The sequence below is a fragment of the Labrus mixtus genome, chromosome 17 (assembly GCF_963584025.1).
Source record: "Labrus mixtus chromosome 17, fLabMix1.1, whole genome shotgun sequence".
NCBI lineage: Eukaryota > Metazoa > Chordata > Actinopteri > Labriformes > Labridae > Labrus > Labrus mixtus.
In genome coordinates, this window is record NC_083628.1 from 1,527,064 (window position 1) to 1,545,230 (window position 18,167).

Here is an 18,167-nt window from a genome sequence, read left to right on the forward strand (position 1 = left end):
GTGTCAAAGTGCAATGTGCAGATTGGAATGTGTGGTGTGTGTGTGCATCATGTAATCACTGTATGGACTGCACGACACCGCAGTAGTGCACAGGTCTACCCAATTTTCTGTGTGAAAAATCGTAATATTTACAGTTTTTAGTGAATATAGATGAGAAAATTCAATCTATTCATCAGGTTGCTGCCCAACAATAGACACATGCAGCTTGTAAGGCTGAAGGAGGCTGGAAGAGGTGGACAATAATGGACAATGTCTCCCACCAGTGTTTAGTTTAGTTTATTTGCACATTTTTTTAAAAGAAGAATCAAACAGAAAATAATAAAAAAAAAAAAAAAAACACATGTGCAGGTGAGGTAGAAACCCATGAGGGCTTATCTCAAAACCTCACCTGAAGAGATTAAACAAAGTTAAAATAAAATACAGTAAAAATAACAAAGTAAGAATATTTACTATCACAAATCAAATTTACCCCAATGAAAATTACAAACAAACATTGAAAACATAAAAATAGAGCAAAACAGGACAAACAGTATGAAGACAATATAACAAAATCAGGACAGTGTTGCCAGGTCCGCTTGTTATAAACGACTTTGGGCTTGTTTTTCTATAAAGTCGCTTGCAAATATCGTCAGTCGCGGGTTTTTGGGCTTGTTTTCTAGTTGCTTGTTTTGGGCTTGTTTTCTAGTTGCTTGTTTTGGGCTTGTTTTCTAGTTGCTTGTTTTGGGCTTGTTTTCTAGTTGCTTGTTTTGGGCTTGTTTTCTAGTTGCTTGTTTTGGGCTTGTTTTCTAGTTGCTTGTTTTGGGCTTGTTTTCTAGTTGCTTGTTTTGGGCTTGTTTTCTAGTTGCTTGTTTTGGGCTTGTTTTCTAGTTGCTTGTTTTGGGCTTGTTTTCTAGTTGCTTGTTTTGGGCTTGTTTTCTAGTTGCTTGTTTTGGGCTTGTTTTCTAGTTGCTTGTTTTGGGCTTGTTTTGCTCCCTGTATGAACCTCTACTGATTCTCTCCCAACTCTCCACAATAAAGCAAAAAACGATCGCGGTACTTTGTCCTTTTCCAGTTGCAATGATTGGCAGCGAAACTATAATGTGTTCAAACATGATACATCTATTAAAGTTTATTTTTCTACTTGTCATGGATTATAACAAGTTGTTTTGTTAAGCAATGAAGTGTCTTTAGTTCACATGCTGACTGAAGTGAGTGTGTGTGTGTGTGTGTGTGGTGTGTGTGTGTGTGTGGTGTGTGTGTGTGTGTGTGTGTGTGTGTGTGTGTGTGTGTGTGTGTGTGTGTGTGTGTATGTGTGTGTCTGTGTGTGTGTGTGTGTGTGTGTGTGTGTGTGTGTGTGGTGTGTGTGTGTGTGTGTGTGTGTGTGTGTGTGTGTGTGTGTGTGTGTGTGTGTGTGTGTTTGTGTGTGTGTGTGGTGTGTGTGTGTGTGTGTGTGTGTGTGTGTGTGTGTGTGTGTGTGTGTGTGTGTCTGTGTGTGTGTGTGTGTGTGTGTGTGTGTGGTGTGTGTGTGTGTGTGTGTGTGTGTGTGTGTGTGTGTGTGTGTGTGTGTGTGTGTGTGTGTGTGTGGTGTGTGTGTGTGTGTGTGTGTGTGTGTGTGTGTGTGTGTGTGTGTGTGGTGTGTGTGTCTGTGTGTGTGTGTGTGTGTGTGTGTGTGTGTGTGTGTTTTGGCCAGCTGTCATGTGTCTCTCCTTCTTGACTGGACCACAGCACCTGCACCTGTCCTCTCCTTACTCTCTCTTCTGCATTCTGTTTGTCCTCATCCAGAAGTGGGACGGACACCCTACCCCTCCTCACTTCATGTGGTCGTATCACTGCTGCTATCTTGAAATAATGCAGCTATGTTTCCCCCCCAAGGGTGTTTTTAAGATAACGACAACTCATTATGGAATATTCCTGGAGTGAGGAAAGTCCCTGTCAACTTCTCTACCATCTTAAACCATTCAAGCATGTTGAACAGCTCGGACAGACATTTACATAATGTAAGAAAAACAAAGTGTTTCAAACGTTTGTGGAAGTATCAGTTTAAATCAAAGTGTTTACAGAAACAAGCTAGCACCCCTGTTGGATGAGATTTGAGATCCTTTAAGTTAAGTACAGATAAGAGCCCATTACAAATGTCAACTCAGTTAGAGTACTTATTACCAGTAAAATAAAAGTATTGCTTCATTTATATACTTTAATATCATTCTGATAAACATTTGTCATTTAACTGTTGAACTGGATCTAAGGGTTTAGGTTTATTATCAATGATTTGTTTGGTTAATTAATCTACTGAGGTTTATATATTTTTATTTTCTGCTTGTTAAAATTCAAATACAATGAAACATATCGAAACAATGGTCCAAAAAACCTCTGAATTATTTTATTTGCAGTATTATTCATTTTACCAGAAGATCTGAATTCCCACATTTTGAGAGACTGACTGATATTATTGCATGAAAAATTCAACAACTTATCAGGATACCAATAAAAAAAAATTTAAAAAATGATTCAGCTTTGATTTCACTTTCTGTGAAGTTCTATCAACAGTTATTATCAGGTTTTTATAAGAGTCTTTTTAAACACCCCTACATGTAATTCCTTAACTTGGGAGAACTCTGTCAAATTGGAGGAGAAAAACAAATTACTCAAGAACAGTAAATCTACTTCAAAATGGTTCCTGGAGCGCATTTTTCATTACACTATTAACAAATATGACAGTCAGGGCAACATGTAAAGATTATTTTATTTAAATTAGCCCAAAAAAAGGACGTATTAATGGAATCAAGGAGTTGAAAGAACTTATAACATATTTAGAAACAAGTCAAATGGCCACTCTCTCGATGGTGTTACTTCTTTGGTGTGAGGATCAATTCCAGTTGGGTCTAAAGAGGAAAACAAAAGAAGAATATTAACATCATAACCACATCCACTACAGGAACAAGTGCAGTGGGAAGATATATTTCTGTGGTATGAAGCCTTGAAACGTCACCTTGAGCTGCAGGTTGGTTCTCTTGAGGAACTGGATCTGTTCCACGTGCTTCTTTTCTTCAACCTGTCGCCTTTCAGTTTCTCGTTGTACAATGGCATCACGTTGAGACTTGAGTTCGTTCAGTTGCTTCTTCAGCTCCACTTTCTCATCGTCAAGATCAGTAATCTAGGTGTTTGAAGTTTATTAAAATGCAGGATCAGTGATGTTAAAACCAAACATTATTTTAGAGGAATGCTGCCCTCTGCTGGATAATAAACCGAATAGCATTCGATTTATTCCTCCAGAGGCAAATACTGTATATTCTCTATCGATGGATGCCAATATTGGCAAACATTCCACATTTGTATGCTATCTATTGAAAGTGAAAAAAAAAGTGAATGTCCTTACTTTTTTCTCCATTTCAACTTTTCCCTGCTCTGACTGAAGGGCTTTCCTCACACCGAAGGCCACACTGCTTTCATACAGAGTCTGGTAGACAGCAACAGTCATTTGAATCTCATCTCTGACCCGCGAGAGCAGCAGGCCGCTCTCAGCACACCTGATGGTCACCTGTCTGATGAGCTCATCTTAAAGAAACAGAAAATGAGGAAATGCAACAGTAACATATTTGAGGAGGAAAAATGTGTTTTCAGTGGTTATACAAAACGCTTCAGAAGAAAGCTGTATGGAAAATGAAATTTAAGCCATGTGCACACAAAAAACTGGTTCAAATTCTTGTTCTTTGATCCTCAATCCTTGTCAACACAATCGCCTCAGTGATCACAAATATCAGAGCCTCCTTCTCACCAAAGCACTGAGAATAGAGCTCCCTGCGGACAGGGCAGATTCCTGTCTGTCTGGCCTGCCTTTGGTGCAGCTTTGTGTCCAGCAGCTCCTCTAGGAGAATAACATCTGTTCTTGTACAAGGTGCACTGGACACTCGCTGCACCCACAGCTGGGTCCCGTCAGTCCATTCCCTTCAATAACAGAAGTTTAGATAAACTGAGTGGATTGAACTTAATGAATGACACACTGTAGATGGATGCAGCTGTACCTGGGTGGGAGGATGGCGTTTAGGATCTCCTCGTCTTCCTGCTTGGTGGTGTCAGTAGAGGTGGGTTTTGATTTTGGAGGTGTTGGAACAGGGGTAGACTGTTCCCCCACCTGCTGTGGACTCACTTTTAAAGGACGCCCCTGTTGTGAAAAGTGTTTCATGTTACACAATGAATCAACTTTGTTTGCCTGAAATACACGATACAGTATATTCATCATCATTTAATCACTTTTAAAAGCTGAACGATGTTGGTAAAAAACATAGAAACAGCAGCCATTATAGCAGGAATATCTGTACGGTCAAAACTATTTTCTCCATCATGCCTAACTTTGACCACTAAACGTCGGTTAAACTCGGCTGGTGTTACTAAACTTACCTTTGGTGATTTTCTGTCAGTGCTTTTCCTGATCAAAACTGGATTGTCGTATTTGAGGAGAGATTCGGCTGGTGGAATCATCTTTTTTGAATCTGATAATTTGAACAAAATAAAACCAGAAACTCCTTTGGTCTGTGATTCAGCTGCAGGGATATCGCTGCTGTTTCGAAGGATGCGATTCTTGCTCACTTTTTGTGTTGTCATAGCAACAGCGTCCCTCTTCAGTTTGACCGTCTGGACTCAGTGGTTAGATTAATATTTAGTAAGTGTTTTTGTATCTTTTTTTTTTTTTTTTGTCAATGCGACACACATGCATGATGCTTGTCAGCTCATTTTTCGAGTATTATATTGCATCGTTTATTTTTTTGGTATAATAATGTTTTTTTTTTTTTAAAAGCACAACAAAAGACGACAGCTAATGGCAATACGAATGTTCGCTTTTTTATTATTATATAGCCTATAATTATATAGTTTAACATTCTTAAACGTTTGTTAAAAAAATATATATATTTAATTTGTAAGTAACCGAGAAGGAACACAACAGTAAAGCAGAGTTTCCAGGTCCGCTTGTTATAAACGACTTTGGGCTTGTTTTTCTGTAAAGTCGCTTGCAAATATCGTCAGTCGCGGGTTTTTGGGCTTGTTTTCTAGTTGCTTGTTTTGGGCTTGTTTTCTAGTTGCTTGTTTTGGGCTTGTTTTCTAGTTGCTTGTTTTGGGCTTGTTTTCTAGTTGCTTGTTTTGGGCTTGTTTTCTAGTTGCTTGTTTTGGGCTTGTTTTCTAGTTGCTTGTTTTGGGCTTGTTTTCTAGTTGCTTGTTTTGGGCTTGTTTTCTAGTTGCTTGTTTTGGGCTTGTTTTCTAGTTGCTTGTTTTGGGCTTGTTTTCTAGTTGCTTGTTTTGGGCTTGTTTTGCTCCCTGTATGAACCTCTACTGATTCTCTCCCAACTCTCCACAATAAAGCGAAAAACTATCGCGATAGTTTGTCCTTTTCCAGGATCCGTCCACGACCCCGTTTCTTTGGTTAGCCCGCCCCGATCTGGTGACCTCTCTTTTAAACTATGTGGTAGGTTAGGTCACCTGTTTGGCTTCATTTTATTTATTTGAGGTGCCAGGTCGCTTGTTTTGGGCTTGTTTCCATAGAGCTGGTTGCTTGTTTCTCTCGCGAGATCTGGCACCACCGTCTCCTAAAAAAGCTCCTTCAGAAGATTCATTCATCTCTGCTGCTCCAGAGACAGAAAGATACAGGAGATCTTTCTTACCAACCTCGATCAGGCTGTTTAATGCTTCCACCCGTCACCAAACCCACAGACACTGAACTACACTACAAACATTTAGCAAATAGAATAGAATAGAATTACTTTATTGATCCCAAACTGGGAAATTGTGGCGTTACAGCAGCAGGTTATCCAAACACACAATATGAGTAAAAAAACACAATGTTAGCAAATCTAAACACAATATAATATTAAATACAAAGTAAATAAGTACTAAAAATATCAAAACTAAGAATGTGAATATATACAACCAGGATTTAATTTAGCATTACTAGTCTTAAATATGGAAGATTAAATGTAAATGTGCAAAAACAGAGTTGTAAATGGTTGTAAATTAAATATGGAAGATTAAATGTGTATGTAATGTAAAATGTGCAAAAACAGAGAGTTAAAAAGTTATATAGGCAAGAAAAAACGTCCTTTAAGAGGCGGGAACCTCGAGCAGAACTGGACTCATATTGAACAGCCAACTACTCAAACTGTGTACATCAAGAATGTGTCATGGAATAATATTACCTTTTTCTAATGTTACCCTGCTACTCTTACACTCACCTGATGTTTATTTTCACATCTATCCATCTGATGAAAACTACATACATGCAGTGCACAGATATTCCACCAGGGGGCAGAAGACACGCACCAGATGAGGTTTTCCAACATTTAATAACCTCATATTTTGTGGTTAATTTAAATGAACCAATGAATCAATTGGGTGTCTTGCCCAAGGACACATCATGTAGCTGCAGGAGCTGGAGATCAAACCCCAAATCTTCCAATTGAGAGACTCTACCGCTGAGCCACAGCCGCCCCTCACTTGTCCTTTTCCTTGGACTGTCTGTCTGCAGATAAACCAAATGAAGACGAAGCAATCGTTGTTAAAGAGCATTAGTTTTATTTTCCACAGGTTACTTCAGAAACAGGTAATTATGTACAAAATCTGGAATGTTGGATAAATGCATATCAATCATCTTCATCGTCATCATCATCATCTCAATGTGGCCGTTTCCAGAGAAACCTTAGAAAGAATAGCTATACATTTAAACGGACGCCTCTGCATTGCAATTTATTGCTGGTTTTACAATCGCAAGTCACTAATGCTGTTATTTTAATTTCTCTCTCAAATGTCTTCTTTTTTTTAATTTTTTTTTTTTAGAGTATTTACAATTTGATTAGTAAGGTCTAAAAACCACAGAAGAAGAATGCTAAATAAATAAGAACAGTACGGGAGCGCAGCAAGAAGCAGACCGACGTGAATGAAGAAATTGTGGAAAAATGTTTTTTTATCTCCCAAGATTGTCTACGATGTCAGACTGCAGGTCCCCCCTCCCTCTGACCCCTCCCCCCTCTGCCCGCCCCCCCATGAGTATAAATAAAGTGACCACGACCCCAGAAAGATTTAAACCCTACTTTTTTTAGAAAGGCGGACAGAAATCACAGACAAAATTAAAAAACAAAAAAAAACACAAGCAACAATTCATGTGTGAAAAACACTCCAATGTTCAGTGTGACATTTGAAATCTTTTTTTTTTTTACGCTGAATGCTTTTTACTGATTTTAAAAACTACAGCTCGATTTAAAAAAGAAACAGACATTGTTTTAATTTTAAGGGACATCTTTTCTGTAAATATTTGAGAACATGGGGCTCTATTTTACAAGACGTCTGTGTTTAAAATGACAAACAGGTTGGGAAAGTTTTGGCATTGCTCAAGAAGTTAAACGTTTAGGGCGAAAGAACTCCAATAAAACTGAATATTTTTTTTGTTTTCACATTTTAGTCCTTACATCGTTCCCTATAATGTTTTGAATTTGGACTGCAGTACCCATTTTAAACACTAGGTGTCAGAGTTGCATACTGCTCCTTTAATGAGAGCGACATGAAACCTGTTTCTGATTTAAATAAAGTTTCTCTCTTCATCAATATTTTATCATAATGTTGTCAAACACTGAGTAGAAACGTTTGAGCCCGTTGATGCAATAAACAAACCGGAAACATCCGGCCATAGTCTTCTTGAGCAATGACATCACTTTCTGTTTCTAATAGTCATGTAGACCCTGAAACCTGTAAAGTAAAGCCCTTCATTTTCAATGTTTTCTATCATTAAAAGATTTCATTTTGAGCACCAACATGGCTCCTCTCAGTATGACATCAGGGATCAGTACAGTACAATCCGCTGTGGAGACATTTAGGGAACGCAGAGTCAGGATAAAAAAAAGCCTTTTACATATCATCCCAATAATTTAGTGGTCACAAATGTGCAGGTTTTGAATTCATCACTGTGTGAAATGTATCATTTCCGTTTTTTTTTTTTTGGAAATACGTCCTCACTGAAAAAAATATTTACAAAGTGGATGAAAAGTTCCCGGTGACATTTTGTCTAAATGTTGTAAAACTTTCTGTGGCTTTTGAGCAAAGTGTGCAGGCCCGATCTTCTCCCTCAGTCTGCTGATTTTGCACGTGTGCGTTTAACTACCTACTTCTTCTAACATGTCGTCTTCTCACATTTTGTCGATGTAAGTCAGGAACGCTCTCAGATGTCGTTTAAGTTTTGGGTTTTTTTTGTTGCTCGGATGATCGGTCTGGATTTACAGAAATCAAAGCAACAAAGAGAAGAAGTCCTCGGGGTGGGGGTGGGGTGGGGGTGACACACAGACATTCACTTTTTACACAATGCAGAGATCTTTTTGTCTTTTTAGCACTACCATATATAGTGATATATCTCCTGTGCTAATTCATTACAAAAAAAGATTCTTTTCACATTATAAAAATCATGTAAAATCACCAGGGATTACTAAAAGCTTGTGTGTGTCGTTTTTAAAAACGTGATCCGATGAGGCTGTGGATATTGCTTTGAAGCCGTTACGCTGCTGGACGATGGTGATTATGTGAGTATTGCTTGGGCTCCGGGGTGAACGCTCCTCCCCCCCCCCCCTTTGTTTTTGTTTTTCTCAAACAGTTCAAGGTCTTATGGCACTTTAACAACTCGCTTCTCCCGACTCACCTCTCTGTACAGCAAAGAGAGAGAATTTAAAAAACAAAGAAACAAAAACAAGTGATGATAGTGATGAGTAAAAAAACAAAAAACACGATAAAACTTAAAGACATTAAAAAAGGCAAACGGTGGTCTCCTCCCATGTGAGAAATCAAAACAGACAGATGTTGAAACCCTCTCTCGCGTCTCATTGGCCGCCCTTTACGATGAAGCCCTTTACAAAATCCAACACGTGTGAATGTTTCATGATCGTGCTCGAGTATCTTTCTCATGTCGTCTCCCGCCCTCTCGCCCAGTTTCTAAACTTGCTTTGGTTAGCTAGCGTCACTGCTAAAATATCCGCTCATATCTTCCTGCGCTAAAAAAGGAATAGCTGGTGACACTTTGGGAAATGCTCGTCTTCGCTTTCCGATGGAGGAGGAGGAGGAGACGCCGAGGCGACTGATCGCTGTGACAGAAGGCTGGAAATCGGACAGTTTGACCTTTTCCTTCAGAGGGTTTTGTGCAGATTTCTTCGTGCTTTGTTGCTAGGTAACCCTCCGGCCTTCTGGAAAGTTAAATCTCCTCGCAGGTAAAACAGATAAATGTTGTCATGACGACCAGTCTGTTTGTGAGTGTATATAAAAACATACAAGACATCAGATTTAATAATGGAGTTCAAGAAGAGCTCGTCAGACTTTTTCGACAGACTTAGCATGAGTTAGCTTTGAGCTAGCCGGCCGCTAGCGCTCCAATCTCCTCGTCTCTAAAGCGAAGAAGAACATTTCCCAAAATATCAAACCTTTGATTTAAAAAAAAAAAAAAAAAAAAAAAAAAAAAAAGAATCTTCTGACTGGCAACAAGTAAGGCTGAGCAAACAGCCGACCCCTCTTCCTGTAAGGATTTCCCCCTACGCTCTGACGATCACGCTCTGACTGCGTTTCTCGCCGACGTCCGAGAGGCGGTGAGAGGATTTCTTCTTCTGCGTCCACACGGCGGCGCAGCGAGCGGTCCGGTGAGGTGATATGCCGGGCGGATGCTGTGAGGACAGAAGTGTCCGTGCACTCTGGAGGGATGATCAGCAGTGAGGGGGGGTGGTGGTGTGTGGATGGTTTCCTCTTCTCAGCTTTCTGATTTTGCAACAAGAGAAAACAAAATAATCTCTCTTCCAAAAGAAAAACAAACAAACCGCTCCTCCGTCGACATTCGTCTCCACAGGAAAAATCACGTAACATCGTCCTCCGATTATGATCGCGTAGCAGACCAGAAAACGGTTTCAACATCTTAAATAAAAAAAAACAAAAAAAAGGCAAATTGTATGACAGAACAGAGGGAGCCCTGCCCCCTAGTGGTCAACTCAGGATCTGCAGAAATAAAAAACCTAATTCATGATAAAGGACTTATGTGATTTGGACTTAAAAAAAAAAAAAAGATGATCTGTACAGAGACCACAGTAATTATTTGCTTCAGGTCATATCTTCAGCTTCTTCTGTATAAAAATATAGATACCACAGTGATGGCCTTTTGAGGACTCGTACTTGCAGAGGTTTTGCCGCCGTCGCCGTCTCGCTTCGATCCCACTACATTCAGTGGTTTTCCCCGTTCAATCAAGGCTATAAAGATCCCTCCTATAAATAGTCCTTACAGGTAATCGACAGACCAGTCTCCTCTGTGTATAAAAAATATGAGAGTCAACATCATCTCTCTTCTCGTTGTCCCCGCCCCCTCGTCTTCAGAAGTCAGTTTGAAGTCTACGCTTGCATTTCTCTCATGATAGTCAAATCCACAGTGTTCGCAAACGTCTTCAGGAGGGACACCGCGTTCCCGTGGTCGATATTCACAAAGCTGTATCCATTCGCCTGAGAGAGAGAGAGCGAGAGCGAGAGGTAGAGGGGGAGAGAGAGAGACAGAGAGAGAGAGAGAAGAGAGAGAGCGAGAGAGAGAGAGATAGAGAGAAGAGGAGAGAGAGAGAGGGAGAGAGACCGAGAGAGAGAGATAGAGAGAGGGAGAGAGAGATAGAGAGAGGGAGAGAGAGAGAGAGAGAGAGAGAGAGAGAAGAGAGAGACAGAGAGAGAGAGAGACAGAGAGAGAAGAGAGAGAGACAGAGATAGAGAGAGACAGAGAGAGAGAGAGAGAAGAGAGAGATAGAGAGAGATAGAGAGAAGAGAGAGAGAGGGAGAGAGAGAGAGAGAGATAGAGAGAGGGAGAGAGAAGAGAGAGAGACAGAGAGAGAGAGAGATTAAGATTATTAATTTGTTTGCATGGAGAAAACTGCAACAAACCTTTAACAAATCACAGAATCATATTCTCAGACTCTCTTCACCCAGAACTTCCACCAGATATATGTGTGCATTGTGTGTCCGCTCCGCTCCTTTACAGCTCCCTCATCCGTCAACAACCCGCATGGAGCAACCCCATTGGACAGCCCGAGATAATACGACGCATGTGTTATAAACAACAACAAAACCGTCAAAACTTGAGTGTTTTATTCTGAAAATTAACAGGATGTTTTAATGTTGTTTCAGTGCCTGACTTCCTGTCCTGCTCGATCTTTTCTGTGGTGAATTGATGTGCCCCGCTCCGGTGTTCAGCACAAACAGAGGCCCTGCGGATCTGCTGCAGAGGACTCAGGACTGACTGAGCTGAGACGCAGCGTAGCGGAGCCAGTGGACGCACACACATCAACTAAAGTAAAAACCTATCAGCTGTGCTGCTGTAGGGGAGCGGAGACGTAGCAAACACACATCTGCTGGAATTTAGCCGTCAGACAGGAGCGTACCTGAATGATTTTATCTCCAGGTTGAAGAATCTTTGATGCAGGTCCCTCAGGTTGAACCCTTGTCACAAAAATACCCTGAAATAATAAAACAAAGATATTGAATTACTTACAAATATTAAAAGCTGAAATATTAGAATATGAGGCATTGAAGCTTCATTATGGATGTATCAGAAGATTAGGTTTGAATTTACATAGTCGTCTGGACGAAAGGGGTTTCCCCGGCCTCCCACTCCTCCTGATATACTGAAACCCAGCTCGGGATTCTTCTCCAATTTCACACGGATCTGAAACACACCCACACACTTCCATTAGTTTTGTTTACTCACCGTCATGCAGCGTTTATTACACCATGTTCACACATTTCAAATGAGTCACGAGAAACGAGTCACAGCAGAAGGTAAGGGAGCCGAATTCATACAAATATTAAAGGTGACATATCCTCCTCCTCTTCTTCAGTTTAAATAAGTCTCAGAGCTCCTCAAAACATGTGTGTGAAGTTTCTTGTTCTAAATCCACTCTGATCCTGTATTTGATCATGTCTATAAACCCCTCTATTTCAGCCCTGCTCAGAACAGACTGTTTCTGTGTCTGTACCTTTAAATATGTAAATGAGCTGTGTCTGACCACGCCCCCTCTCTGGAAGGGCTTTGGGTGTACTCGGTGCTTTCTCGCTCCATGTCCTATTGTTTACGGTGAGAAGGCAGACTCAGAGGGCAGAACAAACACCTAGCTGTGGGAGTGTCACCCACCTGGGGGAGGGGCTACTGCCCTTTGTGATGTCATGAAGGGAAAATCTGCAAACGGCCTGTTTGAACACACATTTTCTGAAAAGTGGGGTCAGGGGGTTTGTAGACGGACTAGAGACACATTAGAGATCTGTGGTGATGGGGTAGACACTAATACCCTCGCTGAACGTTGAAGGTTGACTGTGAATCTACCGTTTTAAGGTGTAAAAGTCACATTGTGTTGCTTTAAAGCTGGTTATATGTTAGCCCAGCTCCGTCCAACTATAGACCACCTATAGCCAAGCCAATGAAGCGCATCCCACTCTTATTTAAATTCACACAAATATCTATTGTTCACCTCTTGCTGCATTGTGTCGTGCTGGACGCGAGGGGGCCCCTGGGGCTGATGGGAAACTTTGAGCATCAGATAATCAATGAGCTGCTCTCTGGAAGGGTGGCGAGCCATGGGAGCCTGGCTCATCTGAGGACGAGCGGAGGGGCCCATCTGACCATTCATCAAAGGCACCTGAGAGACAAAAACACAGACATGTTAACCTCTTCAAAGCTTGGCTGAATCAGAGAAAAGTCAAAATGTGATTTAGAAACACACAACATTTAATGCTCAGGTGTGTTTGTATTAAAGGAGCAGTATGTAACTCTGACACCTAGTGTTTAAAATGGGTACTGCAGTCTAAATTCTAAACATCATAGAGAGCTGTCTCCCCTCGCCCCCTCCTCTCTAGAGTCGATGCTCACACAGGTCACCATGTGGTGGACTCTGAAGCTTCAGTGTTTATCCAGCTCTGCATGGGTCTGTAAACCTTTCTGTGTTCTAACCTCTCTCCATTTTTCAAAAAGCATCTCCAATATTGATCCTAGTTTGAGCACGTTTCTGCTCGTGGAGCTTATTAGAAACATGCAGAGGCTTTTTAGGTCGAGTACAATCACTTCTATCTGAACCACTTCTCTTGACCCGCTTCCATCGCTGCAACACCTGTTGACCTGATAACTGCTCTCATATCTAGCAAACCGAGGGGTGTCCAAAACGGCCTTAAAACTGGCTTCCCTCAGCCAGTTAATGAACATAAACGTGTAAACATGCCATATGGTAGGCATAGACAAGCATACACATACCCATTAGGTCTCTTGGCAGGTTGGTGGTCCGTTTACAAATTCACATAAAACCACATTGAGTATCATATATAACTTCATGACATCTCGGGTTTATATCCACCTACTTTTCTGTGGGGGTCCATGGTGTAACTCTGCTGCCCTTGGGGAACAAACACATCATCCTGAGAGGAGAGAAAGTTATGATTATTAGCATCGTGTCCTTACTTCACCTCACTAAAACTCACTTACACGAGACATATCAGACTGGACCGACAATTAAGACACTGACATGAACATTTCTCATGTCTGGTAATGGCATTAGGGGCAGTGATGTGTTGCACAGGATGGGATGGGAGGGAAGGGTGACATCTGATTAAAATGATGAAAAACTGTGATTAAACTCTGCTTACTTTCTATTCAGCTGCTAAGCAGCATGTTATTCTCGATAACAGCCGGGAGATAAAGTCGATCTTAAAGGTTACATTGGGTTTTGGGGAGGACTCCACAGATTCTAACACACACTTTTCTAACTCACTGAGACACACACTTTTCCCACTTACCGTTGGCAAACACATGTTTTCAACTCCACATAAAAAGTGAGAGGTTATGAGGGGATGAAAAACTGAAGTGAAGATGATTGAGAAGAGTTAAAAGTGCAGTGAAGAGGGGAGGGGGGAGAAAACAACGAGGGTTTGCAAAGATGCAATACAATCACAGGATTAGTTTCTGCACACCGAGATAATGATCATGATTTTAAGGAAGCTGGAGGGGTTTTTAAAAAAGGGGCTGTTTTGTACCACGCATGTAGGCTTTCATGACGACAAGGTAGCAGACCTCAAATGGCTTTAAGGAGAATCCTGTTTTTTTTGTGGGGCGCCGGCTTTTTGTGCATCCATTGGACAGAGTCGGAAATCAGGGAGAGAGAGAGAGAGAGAGAGAGAGAGAGAGAGAGAGAGAGAGAGAGAGAGAGAGAGAGAGAGAGAGAGAGAGAGAGAGAGAGAGAGAGAGAGAGAGAGAGAGAGAGAGAGAGAGAGAGAGAATGACATGCCGGTAAAGGACCTACAGGTCGGATTCGAGCCAGGAGGACGACAGCCTCCGTACATGGGGCATTGCACACTAACCACTAGGCTACAGCCCCCCCCCATAATTCAGGTGTTTTCTTTATGCTGCATTCATGTGCTCCTCAGACTGTCCAAGTTTCCGAGTTGGGAAGTCGCTCTTCCAACTTCAGTGTGTTCTTGTAATTTAAATTCAGAATGCAAAACGTGAATCACAAAACATATTTTGCCCCCATGTGATGACCAATATGACATCAAAGCGGCAAGTCATCGGGCACCTCTTCCTTTCCAGAGTTTCCGATGTGTCCGACACCACATGAATGCACCATAACCACCATGATCCCTGTTGTACTTTTTCTAAATGGCTGACTGATACATAAAGTTTGCATCCCTGCACATTCACTAAATGTGCTCGCATTACATTTCATCCTGCAACCTTGCAATCTTATTGTTTTTATGTCATTTTGCTGCTTCCTGTTCTGTGAGAAGAGTAATTTGGCTCAGCTGTAAACCTGTATCAGGTTAGATGACGATGACAGTGTATTTGTTAAAGTCAGATTTCTCTTCTTCTTTCATTAATCGAGGGAGGAAAGCCATAAAAACCAATTGGATGATGGTACAAAACAATCAGAGCGCCCCTTTATAGAAAAATCCAGTCTGCATTGCGCTAAGAGGAGCTGTGCTAAAACGTCTGTTAAATCCAACACTCATCACTTATAAGTCATCACACATACTATACAAAGGTTTGCAGTTGGGAGGAAATCAGACATACTTTCATTTGCCCGTACAAGGACAAGTGAAAGATGGCTTCTGGGAGAGTCACTTCTCAACACAGGAGGAGAGGAGGAAACATTTGTTTTAAAAATCTTCTACAGGGAGTGAAACTAGCAGGAACAGGAAGCCCAGGCTTAGTATGAGCAGCAGGAGCTAACGTCAGGTTCACTCAGTACTCACACAGAAGCCCAGAGCTCCGTAGGGCTGTCCGTCCCTGGTACTAAACAAGAGAGAGCCTTGGCTGGCATGCATTTCCCTACAGCTGCCGTGGTGAGACCAGCTCAGCGGAGAGTTATTGGAATTATAGGAGCGAGACAGCGCGTTCTGAACAGAGGGACGACATGAAACAACCAGCACCGAACTATAATGTCATGCAAAATCCGCCAAATGAGTGTTGACATAGAAGACAAAACAAAAGAGGTTTACAGCATTTACAGACAAACATGCGTTGGCGTTCAGAGGGGTTAGTACACTTTGCTAAACTTGATATTTAAGTTTTAAATCGCTTTTTTACCTTCTCCATTTTCTTGGCCTCGATGTGCCGCATCACCTGGTCTCTCCAGTCAGCCGGCACCCGTCCTCCTCCCGCTCCCCCCGGCCCGTCCAGCAGCGAGTGCTCGGACTTCACCCTGGCGTTGGGCCTCTTGCTGGGGCTGCCCTGCTGGTAGTTGAAGTCGCTGACGGACATGGTCCTCTCCGGAAGCTCGTGGGGCTGCGGCCTGGCGCTCACGGGCCTGGAAGCTCCTGGTACGTCGATGCTGTAGGTGCGGGCCGAAAGCGGCCTCTGCATGGCCGTGCTCATCGCCAGCGGCCCCCTGGCGAGGGTGTGAATGTCCCTGTATGTCATGTATTCCCCTTCGGGCAACTGCATGCGCCTCGGGTCGCCCATAGAAGCCGTGGAGGCGGTGCTGCTTTGCCTCTGCAGCGTGCTGCTTCTGACCTGTCCTCCGGTGGAATGAAGCCTCTCCATAGCCCACATGTCACCGGGCGGTTTGGGACCCATTGGGGGCCCCCTCTGCTGGGGCGGCAGAGGGTATGGGGGTGCCTGATTGCGGTTTGAGTAGTTGGTGTTGGCTAGAGAGTGAGGTGCAGGAGGAGGAGGGTGGTAGCCTTGGTGCTCAGGGGGCATGGCCGTCCTCTGAGCCCAGAGGCCGTCTTTAGGCGCGGCACTGCTTGTGTACTGGATGTTGTACTGCGGGGGAGGGATGCCCATGGCCATGCTGGAGGAGACCGGGTATCTGCTGGTGCTGGCAGGGGGCTTAGAGGAGGAGAGCAGGTCTGAGGAGGACGCAGAGGAGCCGGGGTAGATTTGCAGAGACTGGTCGTTTAGTAACTGACTCGCTGACTTGCTCCTGACGATGCTTTGGCCCTGCGCTCCCGGTCCCGGCCCGACTCCTGCCATCCTCCCCGCCGCGTCATAGGAGTCACCCTCCCCGTCGAAGGAGTAGATCTTCAACCCTCCTGATTCTATGTTGCTAACACTGTGAGACTTCATCACCTGTGGGGGATAGCATCTTTTCTCTGGAGACAGCTCCTCTGTGCTGCGAGACAGAGACATGTCACTGCTGGCTGTCATGCCTGTCGAGGCCACATGCCCGGCAGACGTCTCCACTCTCATCCCTTGGCTGTTGATGCAGTCGCTCACCTGCTGGTTTCCATTCAGAAAATGCTCATTGCTGAAGCCCCGTTTACTCTCAAAGTCCTCTTTCGTTAGTGCACCATTCTTGGTTTTGTCCGCCGCGTCCAGCTGGACCATGTTGTCGGTCGGCAGCTTGGACACGTTCATGTTGATCTGGTCCCACTTGCTGTAGGTTTCTCCCATGCCGTTGTTGATTCCCTTCTCGATGAAGGCCAGTCTGGCTTCCATGGAGAGGTCGTAGTCGCCCATTTTTTCTGGCGGCGTCTGCTGGGTTTTTAAAAGGGCCTGAAGGGACGTTTCAGAGCCGTTGCCGTTGTGCAGGAGAGGGGTGGTGTCTTTAGGCGGCTGGTTCATATTCTCATCTTCTTGACTAAAAAAAACACAGAACAAACTGGTTCATAAGATTTTGAATGAAGACTCCACTTTATCTCAAACTGGTTAAAGAATGGTACTGACCGTGTTTTTGGCAGGAAGGGCATCTTAGCCTCTCTCTCGGGCGTGCACAGAGAGTTGTCCTGACTGCTGTCTGTGGTCAGCGACACTGAGTCAGACATGCGCGATGGAGACGAACAGTTGCTGTTGTTCTGGTTGCTGTTGGCCACTGTCTCATCCAGCAGAGAGTCTGCATCATCTGTGAATCACATATATCACTGTTAGTGTACTTTATCTATTTCACATCACTTGTCAACTTCCCCTCTTAAATCACTGCCTCTTAAAGCCCCACTCATATTGGTATTCCTATAAAACTTCATATTTTAGGAGTCTTTTTCTGACAGAGCTGATCGGACAAACTGTTCCAAGTATTTCTTTAGTAAGAAATGTCAGCTGCTTGTTCCACCTGGACTCGCTAAGAAACCTTTGCACACATGACCAAAAAACTCCTGATAAAATGTGAGCTGCATGTGTGAACAGAAACAGCTGAATTTCCCCCCCCAATTTCTCTGGAATTTTTCCTGCAAGCCCTCAAAGTCAAAGTCGGGGTAAGCAGAAGTCAGAAGTCTGAGCAGCAGAAAGGAATTCAGTAAAATTTAACTTTAGCAACGGGCAGGGGTTGACGACATTTATATCCTGGGACTGCTGCAAACTATATGCATGTAAAGAAGTTGATTAATTCTCTCTTCTGCTTGCCACTCAGTTCTTTTCTTACACTGTCAGGACGTCCAATTACAAGTAGAGTTGATATAAAGTCAAATATAGCATCAGACTCTGTTTCGCTATCTTGAATATGTTGTAAACATTTCTCTACAACTTCTGCAGCGTCCTTTTTACGTCATGTCTTGCCCGCTGACCTCCCATCCGGCTGTGAGGGACGAGTTAAAGTCCAACTCAGCAAGATGATATTTTCTGCACATTTTCAGGGAGTGCATGTGTGAAAAGTGCCTCGGTTTGGATGATGTCCTCATGGACAGATTGATTCCTTTAAGGCATTTAATCACCAGGACTTGAAGCTGGGAATAACTCT

General features: G+C 42.9%; 2 protein-coding genes across 4 annotated transcripts in view; both read right to left on the bottom strand.

The window, feature by feature from the left end:
- Positions 1–2,825: 2,825 nt before the first annotated feature.
- Positions 2,826–4,458, bottom strand: LOC132992601 (axonemal dynein light intermediate polypeptide 1-like). Its single transcript, XM_061062026.1, has 6 exons — positions 4,378–4,458; positions 4,002–4,141; positions 3,755–3,924; positions 3,356–3,534; positions 2,969–3,133; positions 2,826–2,861 (listed from the first exon to the last, which is right to left on the bottom strand). The coding sequence occupies exons 1-6, from the start codon at positions 4,456–4,458 to the stop codon at positions 2,826–2,828; spliced, it is 771 nt and encodes a 256-aa protein (XP_060918009.1).
- Positions 4,459–6,774: 2,316 nt separating this feature from the next.
- erbin (erbb2 interacting protein) overlaps positions 6,775–18,167 on the bottom strand; it is a 69,894-nt gene continuing 58,501 nt past the window's right edge. For 2 of the 3 annotated variants that reach the window (XM_061060966.1, XM_061060965.1), the window contains exons 20-27: positions 17,162–17,336; positions 15,581–17,075; positions 15,247–15,390; positions 13,360–13,416; positions 12,480–12,647; positions 11,588–11,680; positions 11,397–11,471; positions 6,775–10,476 (exon numbers count right to left, since the gene is read on the bottom strand). In XM_061060966.1, coding sequence (XP_060916949.1) covers positions 10,369–10,476; positions 11,397–11,471; positions 11,588–11,680; positions 12,480–12,647; positions 13,360–13,416; positions 15,247–15,390; positions 15,581–17,075; positions 17,162–17,336 — 2,315 coding nt within the window. In that variant the 3' untranslated portion in view covers positions 6,775–10,368. The remainder of the gene's footprint in view (positions 10,477–11,396; positions 11,472–11,587; positions 11,681–12,479; positions 12,648–13,359; positions 13,417–15,246; positions 15,391–15,580; positions 17,076–17,161; positions 17,337–18,167) is intronic. The other variant, XM_061060967.1, reaches the window with a different exon arrangement.